Source organism: Eublepharis macularius, chromosome 9 (assembly GCF_028583425.1).
Source record: "Eublepharis macularius isolate TG4126 chromosome 9, MPM_Emac_v1.0, whole genome shotgun sequence".
Classification (NCBI taxonomy): Eukaryota; Metazoa; Chordata; class Lepidosauria; order Squamata; family Eublepharidae; genus Eublepharis; species Eublepharis macularius.
Window position 1 is genome coordinate 95,791,675 of NC_072798.1, and position 16,436 is coordinate 95,808,110.

At 44.2% G+C, this 16,436-nt stretch overlaps 1 protein-coding gene across 3 annotated transcripts in view; it reads left to right on the forward strand.

Annotated features, from left to right (window-relative positions):
* Positions 1–16,436, forward strand: part of ATXN7L1 (ataxin 7 like 1) — a 92,650-nt gene that overhangs the window by 54,481 nt on the left and 21,733 nt on the right. For all 3 annotated transcript variants that reach the window (XM_054989116.1, XM_054989114.1, XM_054989115.1), the window contains one exon: positions 12,094–12,377. In XM_054989116.1, coding sequence (XP_054845091.1) covers positions 12,094–12,377 — 284 coding nt within the window. The remainder of the gene's footprint in view (positions 1–12,093; positions 12,378–16,436) is intronic.

The following is a 16,436-nucleotide window of genomic DNA, read 5'->3' on the forward strand; positions in this document are numbered from 1 at the left end:
GGAAGGGCAGCGCCCCCCCCAGTCCATATTTCCATTAATCCCCTTGGGATTGGCCACTGATGGAACTTCCTCCCACAGCCCCATCAAGGCAAATGCTGCAGCCAGACTCCCCCTCCTGTGTCTGGGAGTTGTGCGGAAGGGATACTGAGAGAAGAGCCACAAACACTAGGCTGCAGGGGCAGCCCTGGTGCCTGGCAGAACCAGATGCAAAAATTCGGAGGCCCAGCTGTGTTTGCCCATCTGCCTTGACCACTGCTGCGCCTCTCCCTTGCGTAGCTCTTCTGCTGATGTGGCTGGCTTTCCTCTCTTCACACCCAGAGCTGCCATGGCTGGGTGGGCACGGCACTGCTGCTTCCTAAGCCATCAAAGTGCCAACAATGGAGCCGCTGGAGAGGGGGGCATCCTGCCTTCCTTTCTTAGCGCTTCCTTCTGTGACCACCATATCTCAAGAAGAACATCGCAGAGGTGGGGAAGGCACAGAAGAGGGCAATTGAGATGGCTGAGGGGCTGGAGCACCTCTCCTGTCAGGGAAGGTTGAAGAGTCTGGGACTTTTCATTTAAGAAAAGAGACAACTAAGTGGGGGGACATGATAGAGGTTTATAAAATTATTCAGAGAGTAGACGGAGAGTACTTTTTCTCCCTCTCCCAGCAGGGCCGTGTTATACATAATGCTGGACTAGGCCGAAGCCTAGGGGCCCTGCAGGGACTAGGGGCCGGGCAGTTTTTTTGCTGAGGCACACCATCCCCCACATGAATTACAGTTAATTGATTCTCTTCTATAACCTCTATTAATAATATAATTAACTGCTTCCTTATTGAAGTGAAATACATTGTGTCTTACATTAAAACAATTATCCATAAATTAATAGATTCTTAATAAAAAATAAAAAAATTATTCATTTCAAAATATTACAGTATTGAACCATTTTACCCCCAAAATGTGCTTTCTTGAAGAGTTCTACTTGCACAATAAAAATATATTAAAAATTGTGAATAGAATTCTTCAGGAGACCCTCAAAATGGTCAGAGGGCTCTGTACTGGCAGTTTTCAAGAAGAGGCTGGATGAATACTTGTCAGAGATGCTTTAGGCTCATTCTGCATTAGGCAGGGGGTTGGACTAGAAGGTCTGTATGGCCCCTTCCAACTCTGTGATTCTGTGTACTGCGGTCTAGTGCCTACCGTACCAGGGTCAGGCTATCAGCTGTAGTGGGGTGTAAGATTGAATTTAATTTAATTTAATTTATTATATTTATATTCCGCCCTCCCCGCTTTCGCAGGCTCAGGGCGGATAACAAATACAAACATGTTTAAAAACATTAAATAATACATTTAAAAACATTTAAAAACATTAAATATAACAATTCATGCTGCATAGTGGTTCATACATGCCTCTGTTTGCATAGGGGTGATGGTTTAACCCCCCCTTCACGGGGGGGCGGGCACTGCCCGGCGTTAGCCATATGCCTGGCGGAATAGCTCTGTCTTACAGGCCCGGCGAAATGCAAGCAAATCTTGCCGGGCCCTTGTCTCGCAAGACAGAGCATTCCACCAGGTCGGGGCCAGGACTGAAAAGGCCCTGGCCCTGGTCGACGCCAGGCGGGCCTCCCTAGGGCCAGGGACACTTAAAAGATGTTTTCCGCCAGAGCGGAGAGTCCTCCGGGGCTCATATGGTGAGAGACGGTCCCTCAGATAGTGCTGGAGGGGGCCCAAAATACCTGAAAGCCTAGGGGCCCGGCCATCGGTTAATCTGGCCCTGTATCCCAAAACACTAGAACTCGAGGTCATCCCTTGAAGTTGATGGGCAGTGGAATAAGGACAAACAAAAGGAAATACTTCTTTACACAGTGAGTGATTAAAATGTGGAATTCACTGCTAGAGGGATGCAGTGATGGCCACAGGCAGAAAGCTTTAAAAGGGGCTTAGACAGATTCATGAAGGAGAGGGTCTCTTTGTGGCTACTAGTTATGGTGACTAAAGGGAGCTTCCACGTTCAGAGGCAGTCAACCTCTGAATCCCGGTGCTAGAAAGCAACATAAGGGGTAGCCGACGCCTCTATACCCTGTTGCTGGCCCTCCAGAGTAACTGGTGAAATGTTTGCCTGCGCAAGCTGTTGAGGAACTTTTAGTATCCTACAGGGGAAGAGGTTTGGAGGGAGGGGAGATTTCCTAGTTTTAACCCTCCCCTGGTGATTCACAGGTTGCCAGCTTGCTGAAACATAGAGGTATTTCGGACCCCGTCTACAAACTCAACTACAGATTCTATGATGTTGCCTCTCTCTATATATATATGCTGCCATTTTATCCTTCCAGGGCAGCTTATATGGTTCTCCTATACCCTGCTGCATTTTATCCTTGCAGCAACACTGTGGGAGAGGCTGAGTAAGGATTGCATTGCCAGTGAGCGTCATGGCTGAATGAGGCTTGAAACCCGGTCTCCCCAATCCTGTTCTAACCAACTGGATCTAGTTGTAAAGAGGCAAGGTGCAAACCTGGGGAGCTGCATAAGTTTAACCTGCCTTCCATAGAAGGAAAACTGCCTCCAAGAGTGTTTGAGCACATGTTGGCCAGAAGCAAAGCTATTCAATCCATTTCAGAAGACCATCAAAGGAAGTACCAAACTGGATTTCCTTAGTACTGCCTTTTTAACAGGGAACAGCTGACAGTAAAAAGAGTGCCCCTCGTTGAACAAGAGGCAGGAGGGACTTGGGAAAGAGTCAAAGCTGGGAAGGCATGACGGATGCCCTGCAGCCTGAGCTATGCAGCGACATCTCTGTTTGGCACCAAGATAGCAGGTTAGCATTAAAATTGGGGGATTCCAGGAGGGTGTGCCATGAGGTTGCCTTAGGGGCCGACAGAATGCCACTACGCAAAACACCTTCTGGGAAGGCCGCCTCAGTGAGAGAGGTGGGGGACTTCCCACGTACTTCTTTAGATTTGCAGTGTGTGCTATTCTGAATACTCATCCAACTGACTAGTTTTGACTCCTTAGAATGGAGTTTGGGGCTTTTAAAAGCAGAAGCCGGAATGAAAAGCTGGCCAGATCTTAGCAGTCCTAGCTGATAGGTGTCCTGTGAAATTCTTATGACTGGAGATACTAGGAATTGAAACGGACTTCTGCATGAAAGGAGCATGCTCTACAATTAACCTTTTGCCCCTTCGGGTTCTTGGAAAGGGCTTCTAACTGGTACTAGCACAGCACAGAAATTGAAGTAGGTTAAATTTCATTCCAAATATGTATCACTTATTTTCCAGTAAACCACCCACTTGTTTGATTCTTAAGAAACAGATTTTTAAGCGGTGCAATTTTTATAATTGCGCGAATGCAGTCCCGGTCTAGCTCGTCATCCTTGATATTCATTCAGCTTTTCAAGAAAAGGGAGTGCCTGGCCCAGCAAATCCAATCAACCAACTATTGTACTTTTTAATAAATTGTGTTTGAAAATCAGATAGCGCTTTCCCAGGCTGACACGACATTCTTTGTTTTCTTTAATTTTTAAAAATACGTGTAAAATGCAAAATATATCACAATATAACATGAAACCCTATCATAAGCGTGATCCCTACTTTGATAAATAATTTAATAAATTCCTATAACAATTCATATTTAATACGTCTACTAAAATCTGTAAGAAATAGTAAACATTCTTGCTAGATTAAAATTACCTTAGAGCTGCTCTTTATTTGGTCAAGGACAAATGAGGTTATAACAATGAAACATAAGGATACTCTTAGATATTTTTCTTGCTTTCTTGATCCTATTTTTAACACCCCGTGGCGCAGAGTGGTAAGCTGCAGTACTGCAGCCCAAGCTCTGATCATGACCTGAGTTCGATCCCGGCGGAAGCCGGGTTCAGGTAGCCGACTCAAGGTTGACTCAGCCTTCCATCCTTCCGAGGTCGGTAAAATGAATACCCACTTTCCTAAGGGTAAAGTGTAGATGACTGGGGAAGGCAATGGCAAACCACCCTGTATCAAAAAGTCTGCCAAGAAAACATCATGATGTGACGTCCCCCTATGGGTCAGTAATGACTCGGTGCTTGCACAGGAGACTACCTTTACCTCTTTACCATATGAAGTATTATTTGTTAGACGTAGGAGAGGTCACCATCTCCAGCATTTCAGATTATATCATTCATGCATGCATTTTAGCACTTCAGGATGGCACAAGCAGTTTGAGTTGATTAATCATCTCGCCATCACTCTCTGAAGCAGCAAGTGGTGTCCACAAGTTAGAATTGTGTCCGTGCAAGTCTAATAGAAATGGCTTCAATCAGGAAAACACCACCATCAACAAGAAGTGTTTACTGTAGAGCATCAGGGCTTTTTTTCAGCAGGAACACGGTGGAACAGCGTTCCGGGACCTCTTGAAAATGGTCACATGGCTGGTGGCCTCGCCCCCTGATCTCCAAACAGAGGGGAGTTGAGATTGCCCTCTGCACTGCTGAGCGGCGCGTAGGGCAATCTCAACTCCCCGCTGTCTGGAGATCAGGGGGCGGGGCCACCAGCCATGTGACCATTTTCTCCAAGGGCAACCCACTGAGTTCCACCACCTCTTTTCCCAGAAAAAAAGCCCTGTAGAGCATAGTCACTTGACTGCATCCAGAGAGCATCTTAGGGATGCACAAGTGCTCCCGTGCTCATAGGAAGGCGTTTCCTCCCCTCATTTTCTGTTGTCTTGGAAGTGCCTACCAAAGTTCCTGAGATCAGAGGGTATTTTATGGGGCACCTCAGCTTTTGAAGGGGGAACTCCAGAAGTCTCATTTAGATACTTTGATCTTAACCAATATCTTCAAAAATCACTTTAAAATACTGTCATACTGTTAAATATTTTTATGTGATATTTGACATTGCCATGCTAACTGTGTGACCCTGTGCAAAGTTACTCCAGTCTAAACCCATCAGTTTTCAATGGACTTAAACTGCAGGAACTCTGCATAGGATGGCGGTTACTCTTGCGGGGGGGGGGACTTGCCCGTGGTTCTTGTGCATGCAAACAGACATCCAGCCACCCCAAAATTACTTATTGTGGGCAATGAAACAACAACAAAGCTGCTTAAACCAGCCATTTTACTTCTGTTGAAGTGGATGCAGATAGAAAGATATGACTTGGTAGGCATTACAGAGACTTGGTGGGATGATTTCCATGACTGGAATACAGTAGTGGATGGATATGAGCTATTCAAGAAGAACTTCTTCACGTTAAGGTTCTGTAGCTTTAAATATATAGAAGAGGCACGTACCCCTCCCAGAGTGCATGCGTGGCTGTTTCCCACAGCGCCTCCACCCTCAGTTTCTCTCTCACTATCAGTCAGAGATGAACATTGGCAGCAAGCTCTTCTCTTCGTGGCCTACCATGCAATCGGCGCTGCTTGTGTGAGAGGGGAAGAAAAGGAAGAAAACTGTAAGCCTGTCATGGCCGAAAAAGCATTATTCAGGAAGTGCGTGCAGTTCAGCAAGATGGATGGTCTCTCCCTTTGCCTTATTTGCTTGGGAGAAGGACACAGTGTGGGCGCTTGAAAACGTTGCCCAGTTTTCACACCTAAAGCTCATGCTGAAAGGTGGCTCTTTGGGAGAGAATTCTCCAACAACAACCTAGCAGTGTAGTTCTCTGCCTTGGCGGAGCTCACAGACCAATCTGATCTGATGCGGGCGTGCACCTTGGATCCAAACACCTCAGGGACATCGGATCCAACAGCTTCAACCCGGGATCCGACGATGCTCCAGGTCTAGAGACCCTTCTAAGTCATTGTCGAGAGCTCTGTCTTCAACCCAACGCCATTGGGCTTGCGGTTGGATCTGACTCATGAGAGATCCAGGAATTAGATGGGTTTGTGTGGGAGGCTTCCAAACCACCCAAGAAAAGGGTGAGGTCAAAGTTGAAACACTCCTCCCAACGGAAGGCTGAACCCCTGAAATAGCAGAGCAGTGTGGGGCAGAATGTAGCGAACTCCTCTAGAAGAGCCTTGGCGTCTTTGTAGCGATTAGTAGACATGCCTGGCTCTGCTCCACCACACTGCCAATAAAGTGGAGGATATGCCGGTTGAGGGCCAAGCCCTGTTCTCTCAAAAGACAGATAAGTATTTGTCCCCCAAAATAAAGGATTGTCTGACTGCCAAGTCCTACGGAGTTTTGCCCACCTTTTCAACACTCAGGAAACAAAATTTTCAGCATGCATCAACATTATTATAGAGGCTGCCAGTTCAGATACCAACCTCACCAACAGCAGTAACCTCAACACTACTCCTTCCTTGGGATGCAACGCCAATGCCAGAGGAGGAAAACTTCACATAAATCAAGGCAGAGTTCCCAAGTCCCTGTTCCCAAGAACAATGCTCAAACCAGAAACAGACGTTCTGACTAGAAGTTAACACCCCAGTGGTGTTTGGCAACAGACTAACTCGCTTCCTTCAGGGCTGGAGAGCCATCACCACGGATGCTTGGGTGGTTGAAATAGTCCAGTTTGGCTATACTAGTGAGTTTTGATTGTTCCTTGGGTCTCTCTCTCCTTGGCAAATCCATAAGCAACGCATCACCCAACCAAGCATCCAAACTTCAGGTTTTTCTCAATAAAGAGGCAGTTCAGCAGGTTCCCAAATCTGAACCCAAGTTTGGATTCTATTCAAGGTTTTTTCTAGTGGACAAGAAAGGTGTGGTGGGGAGGGTTAGACCCATTCTAGACCTTAAGAGTACTGAACAAACCTATTAAAGTGCGGAAGTTCAGAATAGTCACTCTTCCCATGGTCCTCCAACCCTTGTCCCCTGGATCCAACGGTTGCGGTCCTCAATTTGAAGGATGCTTCCTTCCATATCTCCACCCATCAGTCCCACAGGAAATATTTGAGTTTTCAGTTTGGAGGGCCAATGTTCCAGTACCAGTACCGTTTGGATTAGCCCCAGCTCCGAGGGTTTTCACTAAATGCATTGCAGTGGTGGTTGCTTTCTTGAGTATGCTCAATTTATCCGTACCTGGACAATTGGCTGCTTTCAGCAAAGTCCAGCGATGCCCCACACAACCACATAGCATTGATACTAAGAGTTTGTGATAGGACAGGCTTAATGTCCATGAGCCCAACCTGGTCCCCTCCAGAAAGGTTCAATTCATAGGGGCAGCCCATGATGCCTTGCAGAACAGGGCCTTTCTTCCTCCAGGTAGGACAAGGAAGATACAGTCTCTGTTGCGCTCCGTCTCAAAACGTCGATTCCAATGTGTTAAACATTCACATGCTATTAGGTTTAATCAGGGCTTTTTTTCTGGGAAAAGAGGTGGTGGAACTCAGTGGGTTGCCCGCGGAGAAAATGGTCACATGGCTGGTGGCCCCGCCCCCTGATCTCCAGACAGAGGGGACTTTAGAGGGCAATCTCAACTCCCCTCTGTCTGGAGATCAGGGGGCGGGGCCACCAGCCATGTGACCATTTTCAAGAGGTTCTGGAACTCCGTTCCACCGCGTTCCAGCTGAAAAAAAGCCCTGGGTTTAATGGCAGCAGCAACCACTGCTGTGATGCCCTTAGCAAGGCTCCACGTGACACAACTTCAGATGTGGTTCCTGTCAGTCCACAATGGCTGCTGACCTTGGTTTTACCTAATTAATAACCAGACCCTTTGACCCTCTAGCTACCTGCCCTTTGAAATTACTGTTGTGTAAGGTGGCATTCTTGGTGGCTGTTATTGTCAGCCAGATGTGTACGTGAATTAGCCGCTTTGAGGATGGACCCACCTTTCGTTAAGGTTCACCCGGATCAGGTGATACTTAGACCAAGTTTGGAGTTCCTTCTCAAAGTGGTATCTAAGTTTCGTAGCTCTCAAGAGCAAATACTCTTAGTGTTCTTCCCTACACCTACCTGACCCTTCACACCTTAGATGTCCATAGGGCTATATGGCTTGTACTGACCCTTTCAAGCCAAGATTGCAACTGTTTGTTTGCTACGCAGGCAAAAAAGAAAGGGACAGGGGCCTCATCACAGACCAGTGCTAGCTGGGTGGTTCAGGTCATTAAGTTATGATATGAGTAGGCCAACTTGCCTTGTCAATTAGAGGTCTCCGCTCATTCTGCCAGGTCCTAAGCAGCCTTCCTTGGCATGGCTGAGTGCATGTCACTGGAGGCAAGCCTGCCTGCAGACAACGTCGGGGTTTCTGCATACTTGGAGGGCTTTCTAAGTATACCAAAAAATATTCATTTGGAAGTCTCATTCCCTGCGGCCTTATGATGACTGAGCATCAGCTGAAAGAGTAAAAAAAAAAAAAAGAATTTTTAAAAAATAAGAGGTGACCGTTCCAGTCCTAAGAAGGTGGAGTTCAAGAGTTTATCTCCCATTCCCTAACATCTTGCGATTCTTCATGGTACTTTGAAGACCAGATTGGACATTCAGTCACATTCTTTTTTTTGCTTGTACAGAAATGATACACTGTCTGTGCAAGGCATGTTTCTCTAAAGTCATTATATAGCTTCTTGCATGGGACTGGAAGCCCCAGCTCTCAGGAGCAGTTCCTGAGAGATAGTGTGATGGAGTGGTTAGTGTGTCAGGCTAAAACCAGGGAGTTCTAGAATCAAATCCCCGTTCTGCCATAGAATCTTGGGCCAGTCACATGTTCTGCCTAACCTACCTCACAAGGTTGTTGTGAGGATTAAATGGAGCTGTAGAGAATGAAGTAAGCTGCTGCTTCCCCGTTGGGGAGAAAGGCAGGATATAAATGAAGTAAATAAATAAAAATTCTTGGAATGCAGAACTACAGATGAGTCCAAAGGCAGGCTAAGGATCGGTAATGCAGAGAGGGGGAAATGTAGTCTTCGATCATTGTGAAAATTGTTGCTAAAGTGCATTTTGAAGACTATGAGAGAGCAAATTAATTAGATCCAGAGGAGTTAACCGTGTTAGTCTGTAGTTGCAAAATAGTAAAGAGTCCAGTAGCACCTTTAAGACTATTCAGTTTTATTGTAGCAAAAGTTTTGAGAACCACAACTCTCTTCATCAGATGCTAACAAAGAGAGCTGTGGTTCTTGAAAGCTTATGCTGTGGTCAAATTGGTTAGTCTTAAAGGTGCTACTGAACTCTTCACAATTTTGCAAATTAATTAGAGTTCTCGAAGAGGCTACTTTCAATTGGGGGTTGGTGGGATCGCATAAAAATTGTTTGAACTTCCTGTCAATGGCAGACTTGGCAAAGGCAGAAACAAATGTTACGTGGGGCTGACCGTTTGGCTAAGTGTGCTGTGGATTATGGCTCTGCCTAATGCATAAGCTTCCAAAAGTGCTCTGACAAGTTCTCCTGTGAGGTCCTTTAAAATTCTACGCAGATTGGAACATGTTGAATATTCCTTCTTGTCATGTCACAGAGGGAACAACAGTGATCTTTCCAACTGTAAAGAAATTAATATACTGGTAAGTGCCTGGCAGAAGTGGGATTTCAGTCATGGAAGGTTTCAGATGGGTTATCAGTCTGACTTGGAAACTGATACCTACCTTTATGCTGAGAACTGTCAAAGCAGAATATATTGATGTGTGGTGCAACAAAGATATGGGAACTCTGTAGCTTCACTCTGTGATCACTTGTCTTTCTTGCAATAGAAATGAGAACACTTAAAAATGCCTGGATGCAGTTGATGTAGCGGGAACAAAAATACATAAGGATAAAAACTAGTAAAAGCACAGTGGTTGAGGAAGTATTGTGTAACAGCTGAATTTTAAGAACTAATTTGCATATTTAAAAAATACCAATATGATACCTGTACCAATGTGGCCTGATGCCAACCAGTTGTGTCATTAACAGTGCAATCCTTTGCAGAGTTACTCTGGACTCAACTAGAGATGGGCACAAACCACAAAAATGGTGGATTGTGGCGGTTCGTGGTTCGTCTTGTTTCACGGTTCGTTTGGTTCGTGAATACGTCACTTATGGGGCAGCAGCAGGTCTGCAGAAAGCCCATCCCCCTGTTGCCTAGGAAACTGATTGATCGGTGCGAGGCTGTCTGCAGAGATGAACTGAAAAACAAACCAAATGAACCAGTCTAAAAATCGTCACTGTTCATCACGGTTCATCAGAAACACCCTCCGACAAACCTCCAATTCGCGAACCAAAAAACGGCCCAGTTCATTACGATCTTTGGCTCATATTTTGGTTTGTGCCCACCTCTAGTTGCAACTTATTAGTTTAATGGGCTTACACTAGAGCAATTCTGCATAGAATTTCACTGAAAATCTGTTCCATGAGTATGGGGGAGCCAAGCAAGCAGACGAGTATTTTGTCAGGGTTTTAAAAATACCAACAAAACTTTATGCAGAATTTCGGTATTTAGTGAATAGTAAGCCTGAAGGTAAAGTATGGAAATGTTTTAGAAGTGAAAATTTTCTACCCTAGCTGGGGCCATTTTCACACATGACACGCCTCATTGGCAATGTGAATGTAAATACTTTCATTGTCTGCAGCTTGGTTTGGCTGCACCTAACTAGCATTGGCTAATTGAGTTTACATTGAATTGAATATACATTGAGTTTAATGTTATTTATTTAAAATATTTATATCCCATGTTTCTAATATTCTCTCTACAAGATAGGTAACATGAACGAATATTTGCGCAAGTGTGTATACACGCACACACTCTTACTTCGATAAATATTTGATTGCATTCAGTAACTAATAAATGCAGCTGCAGCAAAATAATTAAAGTATTAAGAAGTGCAGGACAGTCGGCTACTGCAGCTATAACCCTTTCAAATAGAAGTGTTTTGACTGGGCATCAAAATGAAGGCAGGATAGGTGCCCTTAGGTATTCTGTACTGCATCTTGGGTGGCACTTGCTATCTGTGGTATCCTGTAACCTCCTGCCTGGTTTTTTTAAAGCGAGGAAAGGCCCTGACCTTGTCCTCTGTAAATGGGCCGGCTTCTCTCTTTCTGCCTTCCACCCCGAATGCTAATACAGAATAAGTATCTGCACCAAGCGCTTTTATATAGCACCTTATGTGACAACTCCCTCTGGAGTTTGACTGAGATCTTAAAATTAGTCCAGGTACAAGTAATGAATGTAACAAAACCTCAAGGACATAGTGAGACAAAAAGGACTTCATAAATAAAGGCAAGGCTATAAATCAGATTGCTAGAGCTGTGTGCTTTGACCTCTGTGCATGTTTACTTGCTTAGCGTAGTATACTTCAGTAATCAGGTACAGGGTACTACCCTGTATCGTGCTCACAGGAGGTTCTACCAAGCTCCCTTCACTTTTATTCACATGCCACCTGATTCTTCACCTGCTACTTTAAAGCCCTTCTTTGCCACTGCTATGGCCACAAAGGTGTGTTCAGCTAATCACTGGCTTTATTTATATAATCAATGAGCAGTAGCCTTCTCTGAGTAACATAAGCAAGAAAAGGCAGGTGCCTGCCCCAGGGGCTGACCTTCTTGAGAGGTTTGAATTCTCTTCCCAGTACAACGTGCTGAATGTTCACAGGCAGGTGAATAAAAAGTAGGGTGATATCCAGAGATGGAATTCATCTGAGTAGACAAGATTTGGAGTTGTATAAATAATGAATGTCAGACGTGTTGAAGGTAAGACATGCTCATCACACTGTTTTAAAAGGTATAGTAGAGAATCTACAGTTTACAGTCAGGGGTCTTGGAGCTACGCACTTTGCCTGTTAAATGTATTGACTGTTACGTTACGATTAAAGAGATGCTGTTCAGAGAGACACTTATATCCGTAAAGTTCTCTAATTTGGGTGAAAGATGTTATTATTTTTAATTCCGTGAGTAGGCTCATGCGCCATCCAAACCACTGGGCCTACTTGGGGGGTAGAAGCACATTAAAGCTATCTTCTTTCAAGAATAGATGTTTTAAATAAATCTCCAGAAAAAGTATGGATTTGCAAAAAAAAATAATATATAAAGTCCATTTTCTCATTCATGACTTTTTAAAAAAAAAATCTGATTTCCAATTTTATGGGGATACTTTAAAGTGTGAATGCACAGCGTTACTGAACATACCCGCTGTAGGTGGATTCCAGATGTAGCGTTGATGAAAAAAGGCCGATAGGCTGCCGTATGGAAAAGAATAGCCTGGTACAGAAACTACATCTTGAAGATTTTTTCCTTTGGTGTTTCAGTGTTCCTGTTCCTGTAGTCAGTCTAGAGAAAATCCCTAACCTAGTGAAGGCAGATGGTGCCAATGTTAAAATGAACTCCACAACCACTACCACCATCACCACTTCCTCAGCCTCCTCATCTACCATACCTGCTCCAACCTTGGTTAAATCTGCTTTGACATCTAAATCAGTACCACCATCACCAGAAAAGATCCTGAACGGCAAAGGCGTCCTAGCTCCATCAATAGACAAGAAGCATCAGAACGGGACGAAAAACGGCAACAAGCCCTACAAGAGACTTTCAGGTAAGCAGCTGTTGCGGCATGACGCTGAATGAGACCCACGTGTTCTCCGTGAGCAGTTCAGCATGTTGTCCAGTTGTTCAGTGACTCTCTCCCCTCTTCATGCGCAGTTGTTGAATAAAAATATTGAGGCTGTGTAAGCTTAATGGGCCCCCGGATTTCAAATTGGCGTTCTGTCCTCAATTTGGCGGAGAGGTGTAACATACAAGAATAAGAATTCTTTAAACCCTCTGGCTTGGATCCTGTCCTCCTTTTTATGATTAGGGAAGGCATTTCCACTGTGGAAGAGAAGAAAGGTGATTTTTTATTATTCCCCCCCCCCACACACACACATGTTTTGCAGACCTCCCCACTTCATCCCCTTCCTCGCAGTTTTGGCTCTGCTGACCCTCCCTGGATGCAAAGCGGTCTGCAGGGAGAGGGAGGGTGGGGAAAGGACCCCTGCATCTAGTACTCCTCTGCTCGCCCTAGATAAGATCTTCTTCATTTTTTTTAAATAAACTTTTTATTAACTTTAAAAACAACATACAATGCATAAACAGGAAAACAAATTACACAATGTTAAAGTCAACTATAATACAAAAAAAACCCAGATAGCTTATAATATACTACCAGTTTTCAAATATAATATTAACAAAGGAAAAAGAAAATTTGCTTAGAGAATTGCAATATACCTAAGCAGAGAAGGAGGTTCTTTACAGCTTGTATGAAACCTAGCATATTGCTCAGAAACACCCTGAGACAAACAATAAATGTTTTGGAGGGTGTATATCATTGGTTAATAAGTAAGATCTACTTCATTGAGACAAAATGTGTTAGCCATAGAATGCCGTCTGGCATCTTTATCTGGTACTTCAAAAAGAACGAGCTCAGATTTGAATGAGTGAAATGAGGCACTCTTGTATGTCATGCCGCCGGTTGGTTCAAGTGAAAAATGCCCCTCCTGCTTCTCCTCTTGTGAGGTAAGTGCCCATTAAGTGTCCCGTCAGTCAGCATTCGCTTCATGTGACCCATTGTGCCTGCGCTGTCACAAATTTAAAAGAAGAAGGAGCTGCTGGCAGTGACAGGCGGCTGTTTTTGCTACATTAACCATGCACTCTGGAAATGATTCACCATCTTGAATTGTTTCTGCACTCTTTAAGTGGGGGAGACACCTAGAAAGGCATCCTTTTATGTTGTAAGGAAGATAATCAGAAAACAACATCCGTCTTAAATAAAGGGAAGGATGAATTCCGCTTGCTTTAACCGTACTTGGATTTTTACAATGTGAAACTGTATTGCAGTTTACTAAAAAAAAAAAAAAAAGCAGTTGGTTTATTTTCAAATTACTTCAATGTGTGCAGTGTTTAAGAAGTAAAGTTTGCCCCCTGCCTTTTGCATATAAACTTGACAGATTGGATAAGTGAGGAAAGAGGGTCGTGGAAGAGGGTCGTGGTTAGTGTGTGTGTGAATTAATCATTAAAGGCCTGTGAAGATTTTTAAAAAATTTTAAGGAAAGAATAGCAGTGTCTGACGAGTATGAGGGTGTGAGGGGTGGGTCAGAGCAACATTTCAGTGATACGGGCATCTGGAGGACCAGGGGTAGAAACATGGAATTTAACAAAGAGGATAGTGATAAAAGAATGGAGCACATGTGGTGAAAGATAAAGGAATTAACAGAAGAAAGATACATAAAAGGAGGAAAGAGATAAAGGCCTTTGGAAGTAAGAAGAAAAAGCTTGTATTAAACACAGAAGGGACAAGGAAGCTAATGGAGGAGAGAGCAAAACTTGATCCGTGTTGTTGCTGAGCAAATCAAGTAAGCAGAGAAATTGAGAGTGGATTTAGAGTCGAGGCAAGGTGGCTGGAAAATAGAGCATGACCATAACCAGGGCTTTTTTTCAGCAGGAACGCGGTGGAACGGAGTTCCGGAACCTCTTGAAAATGGTCACATGGCTGGTGGCCCCGCCCCCTGATCTCCAGACAGAGGGGAGTTTAGATTGCTCCCCGCGCCGTGGGCAATCTCAACTCCCCTCTGTCTGGAGATCAGGGGGCGGGGCCACCAGCCATGTGACCATTTTCTCCGAGGGCAACCCACTGAGTTCCACCACCTCTTTTCCCAGAAAAAAAGCCCTGACTGTAATCATCTCTCACCCCTCCTGAATGAACAGTGGTTTTTGTAGAATCCTGAGGAATAGTACACTTAACAGTACAGTCTTCAGCACAGCTTCTAAACTTTCAGTGGGCTCAGGATTGAACTGAAAGTAACCTATCTGGGAAGAGAAAGAACAAGCGAATTCTTTCTTTGCATGTCGGGGGACAAACATACACATCTGGCTAGAACATTTTCCTTCCCATAATAGAAAGAAAATTGCACGTTGCACAGGATGTTTGCAAGCTCAAATACTATCTTATATTAAGGAAGGTGCTTAAGCAACTTCTGTCTATCCAACAACTGTGCTGTGTATTTCAAGGGAGTTGGCATGTTGTTTCAGTGCATATTGCTTCAGTGATTGCCAACCTATCAATATCATTTCCAGTTCGGGTTTCCATATTGAATTGGTCAAGCCAAAATGGATGGCTGTTAAACGCTAAACAAAAAAATAGAACAATCTAGATCTGTTCCAGACGGTCCCTTGACTTTGTTTTTGGTTCAAACAAATCATATTTAGTCTTTTTATGACAGAAGCTGAGTGATCTATGGACTGCAGTGTTGAGATTTAAGCAGAAAACTCCAGTGGCGGGATATAAATGAAGTAAAGAGATAAATAAATAAATACTCATAAATTTTTGTGAACAGAACTGCTAATTTTTAGCAGCATTGTTTTCTAGACTAGACTCTATTTGTCAGGTTCATTATTGCTTCTCTTTTTCCATTATGTAATACTACTCAAAGGTATTAAACGGATGGGTACAATGAAGTAGTTTTGGAAGTTTAGTTCAAGGGCAGAAAATGGGCTTAAGTTTTTCTGCACTCTTCACGTGGCTGCTAGCACTTGAAGAGCTGTGGTCCTGTTTTAGAAATAACCAGTGCTTCTTTTTGAGACGGTTGTTGCAAGGACTGAGTTGTGCTCTGCCCAAAAAATAATTTTGAGGGCTTGTATGTCAACATGGCTCACTTGTTGGTACTTACTAATGTCCAGCAGGTGTTGAATGTTAATTGGTGTGAGGAAAAAAATCTGAGGTCTTTGTTAGTACAGTAATAGAAGTTAAATTATAATTCTTTTCAAATGTACTTTCCTAACCTTAGATGTGACTTAGTAGCCTTTGTACAACTGCAACAGGAGCCATGCTTGCTTGAGTTGGCAATAGAGTTGCTAACCTCCAGATGGGGCATGGAGATTTCCTGGAATTATAACTGATCTCTAGGCTTCAGAGATCAGTTCCTCTGGAGATAATGGCTGCTTTGGAGGGTAGGCACTATTGCATTATGCCCTGCTGAGGTCTCGCACCTCCCCAGACCCCTCCCCCGCTAGGCTCCACACGCAGAATCTTCAGGAATTTTCCAGCCTGGAGCTGGCAAGCCCAATCAGCAATCTTATGACTTCCCTAGAAGGTTATTTGGGCTCCAAGTCTGTTGTGCATCTTGGAATAGTTCCATAATTATGGGGCAGCCACCTGAGAAATTTTCTGCTTGGACTTACTACCCCTTTGTAGTTTGCACAAGAGGACACTGTTAGGGCCCAGCTGTATGTTTATGGGATCTGCCCAGTGTCCTCCCTATGTCATGTTAAGCAGATGTCTTCAAGGAGCTCCCTTATATTTTCAGGTGTTTAGGAGCCCAATTCAGGTTGGGGCCAGGGGGGAAAGGGTGCTTGTTTCACGCACGCATGCACACAGTGTTTCCTGACTTGAAATGGTCCTTGGGAGTTGTTGTGGAAGCTTTTGTGTACTAATGGTCAATACACAGATTTCCTCAAGGGTGCAAATAGCAGCTCCTTGCGGTGGTTTCAGATTGGGAAAATGGCATTTGTGTGAATGGGCTGTGTGTGTGTATCTTAAACCTTCCCCATGTGCCATGGTTCCAGTACAGATTAGTTCCTCACCTAAGATTCGTACACTTCAGCAGAGATCTCCCAGTGC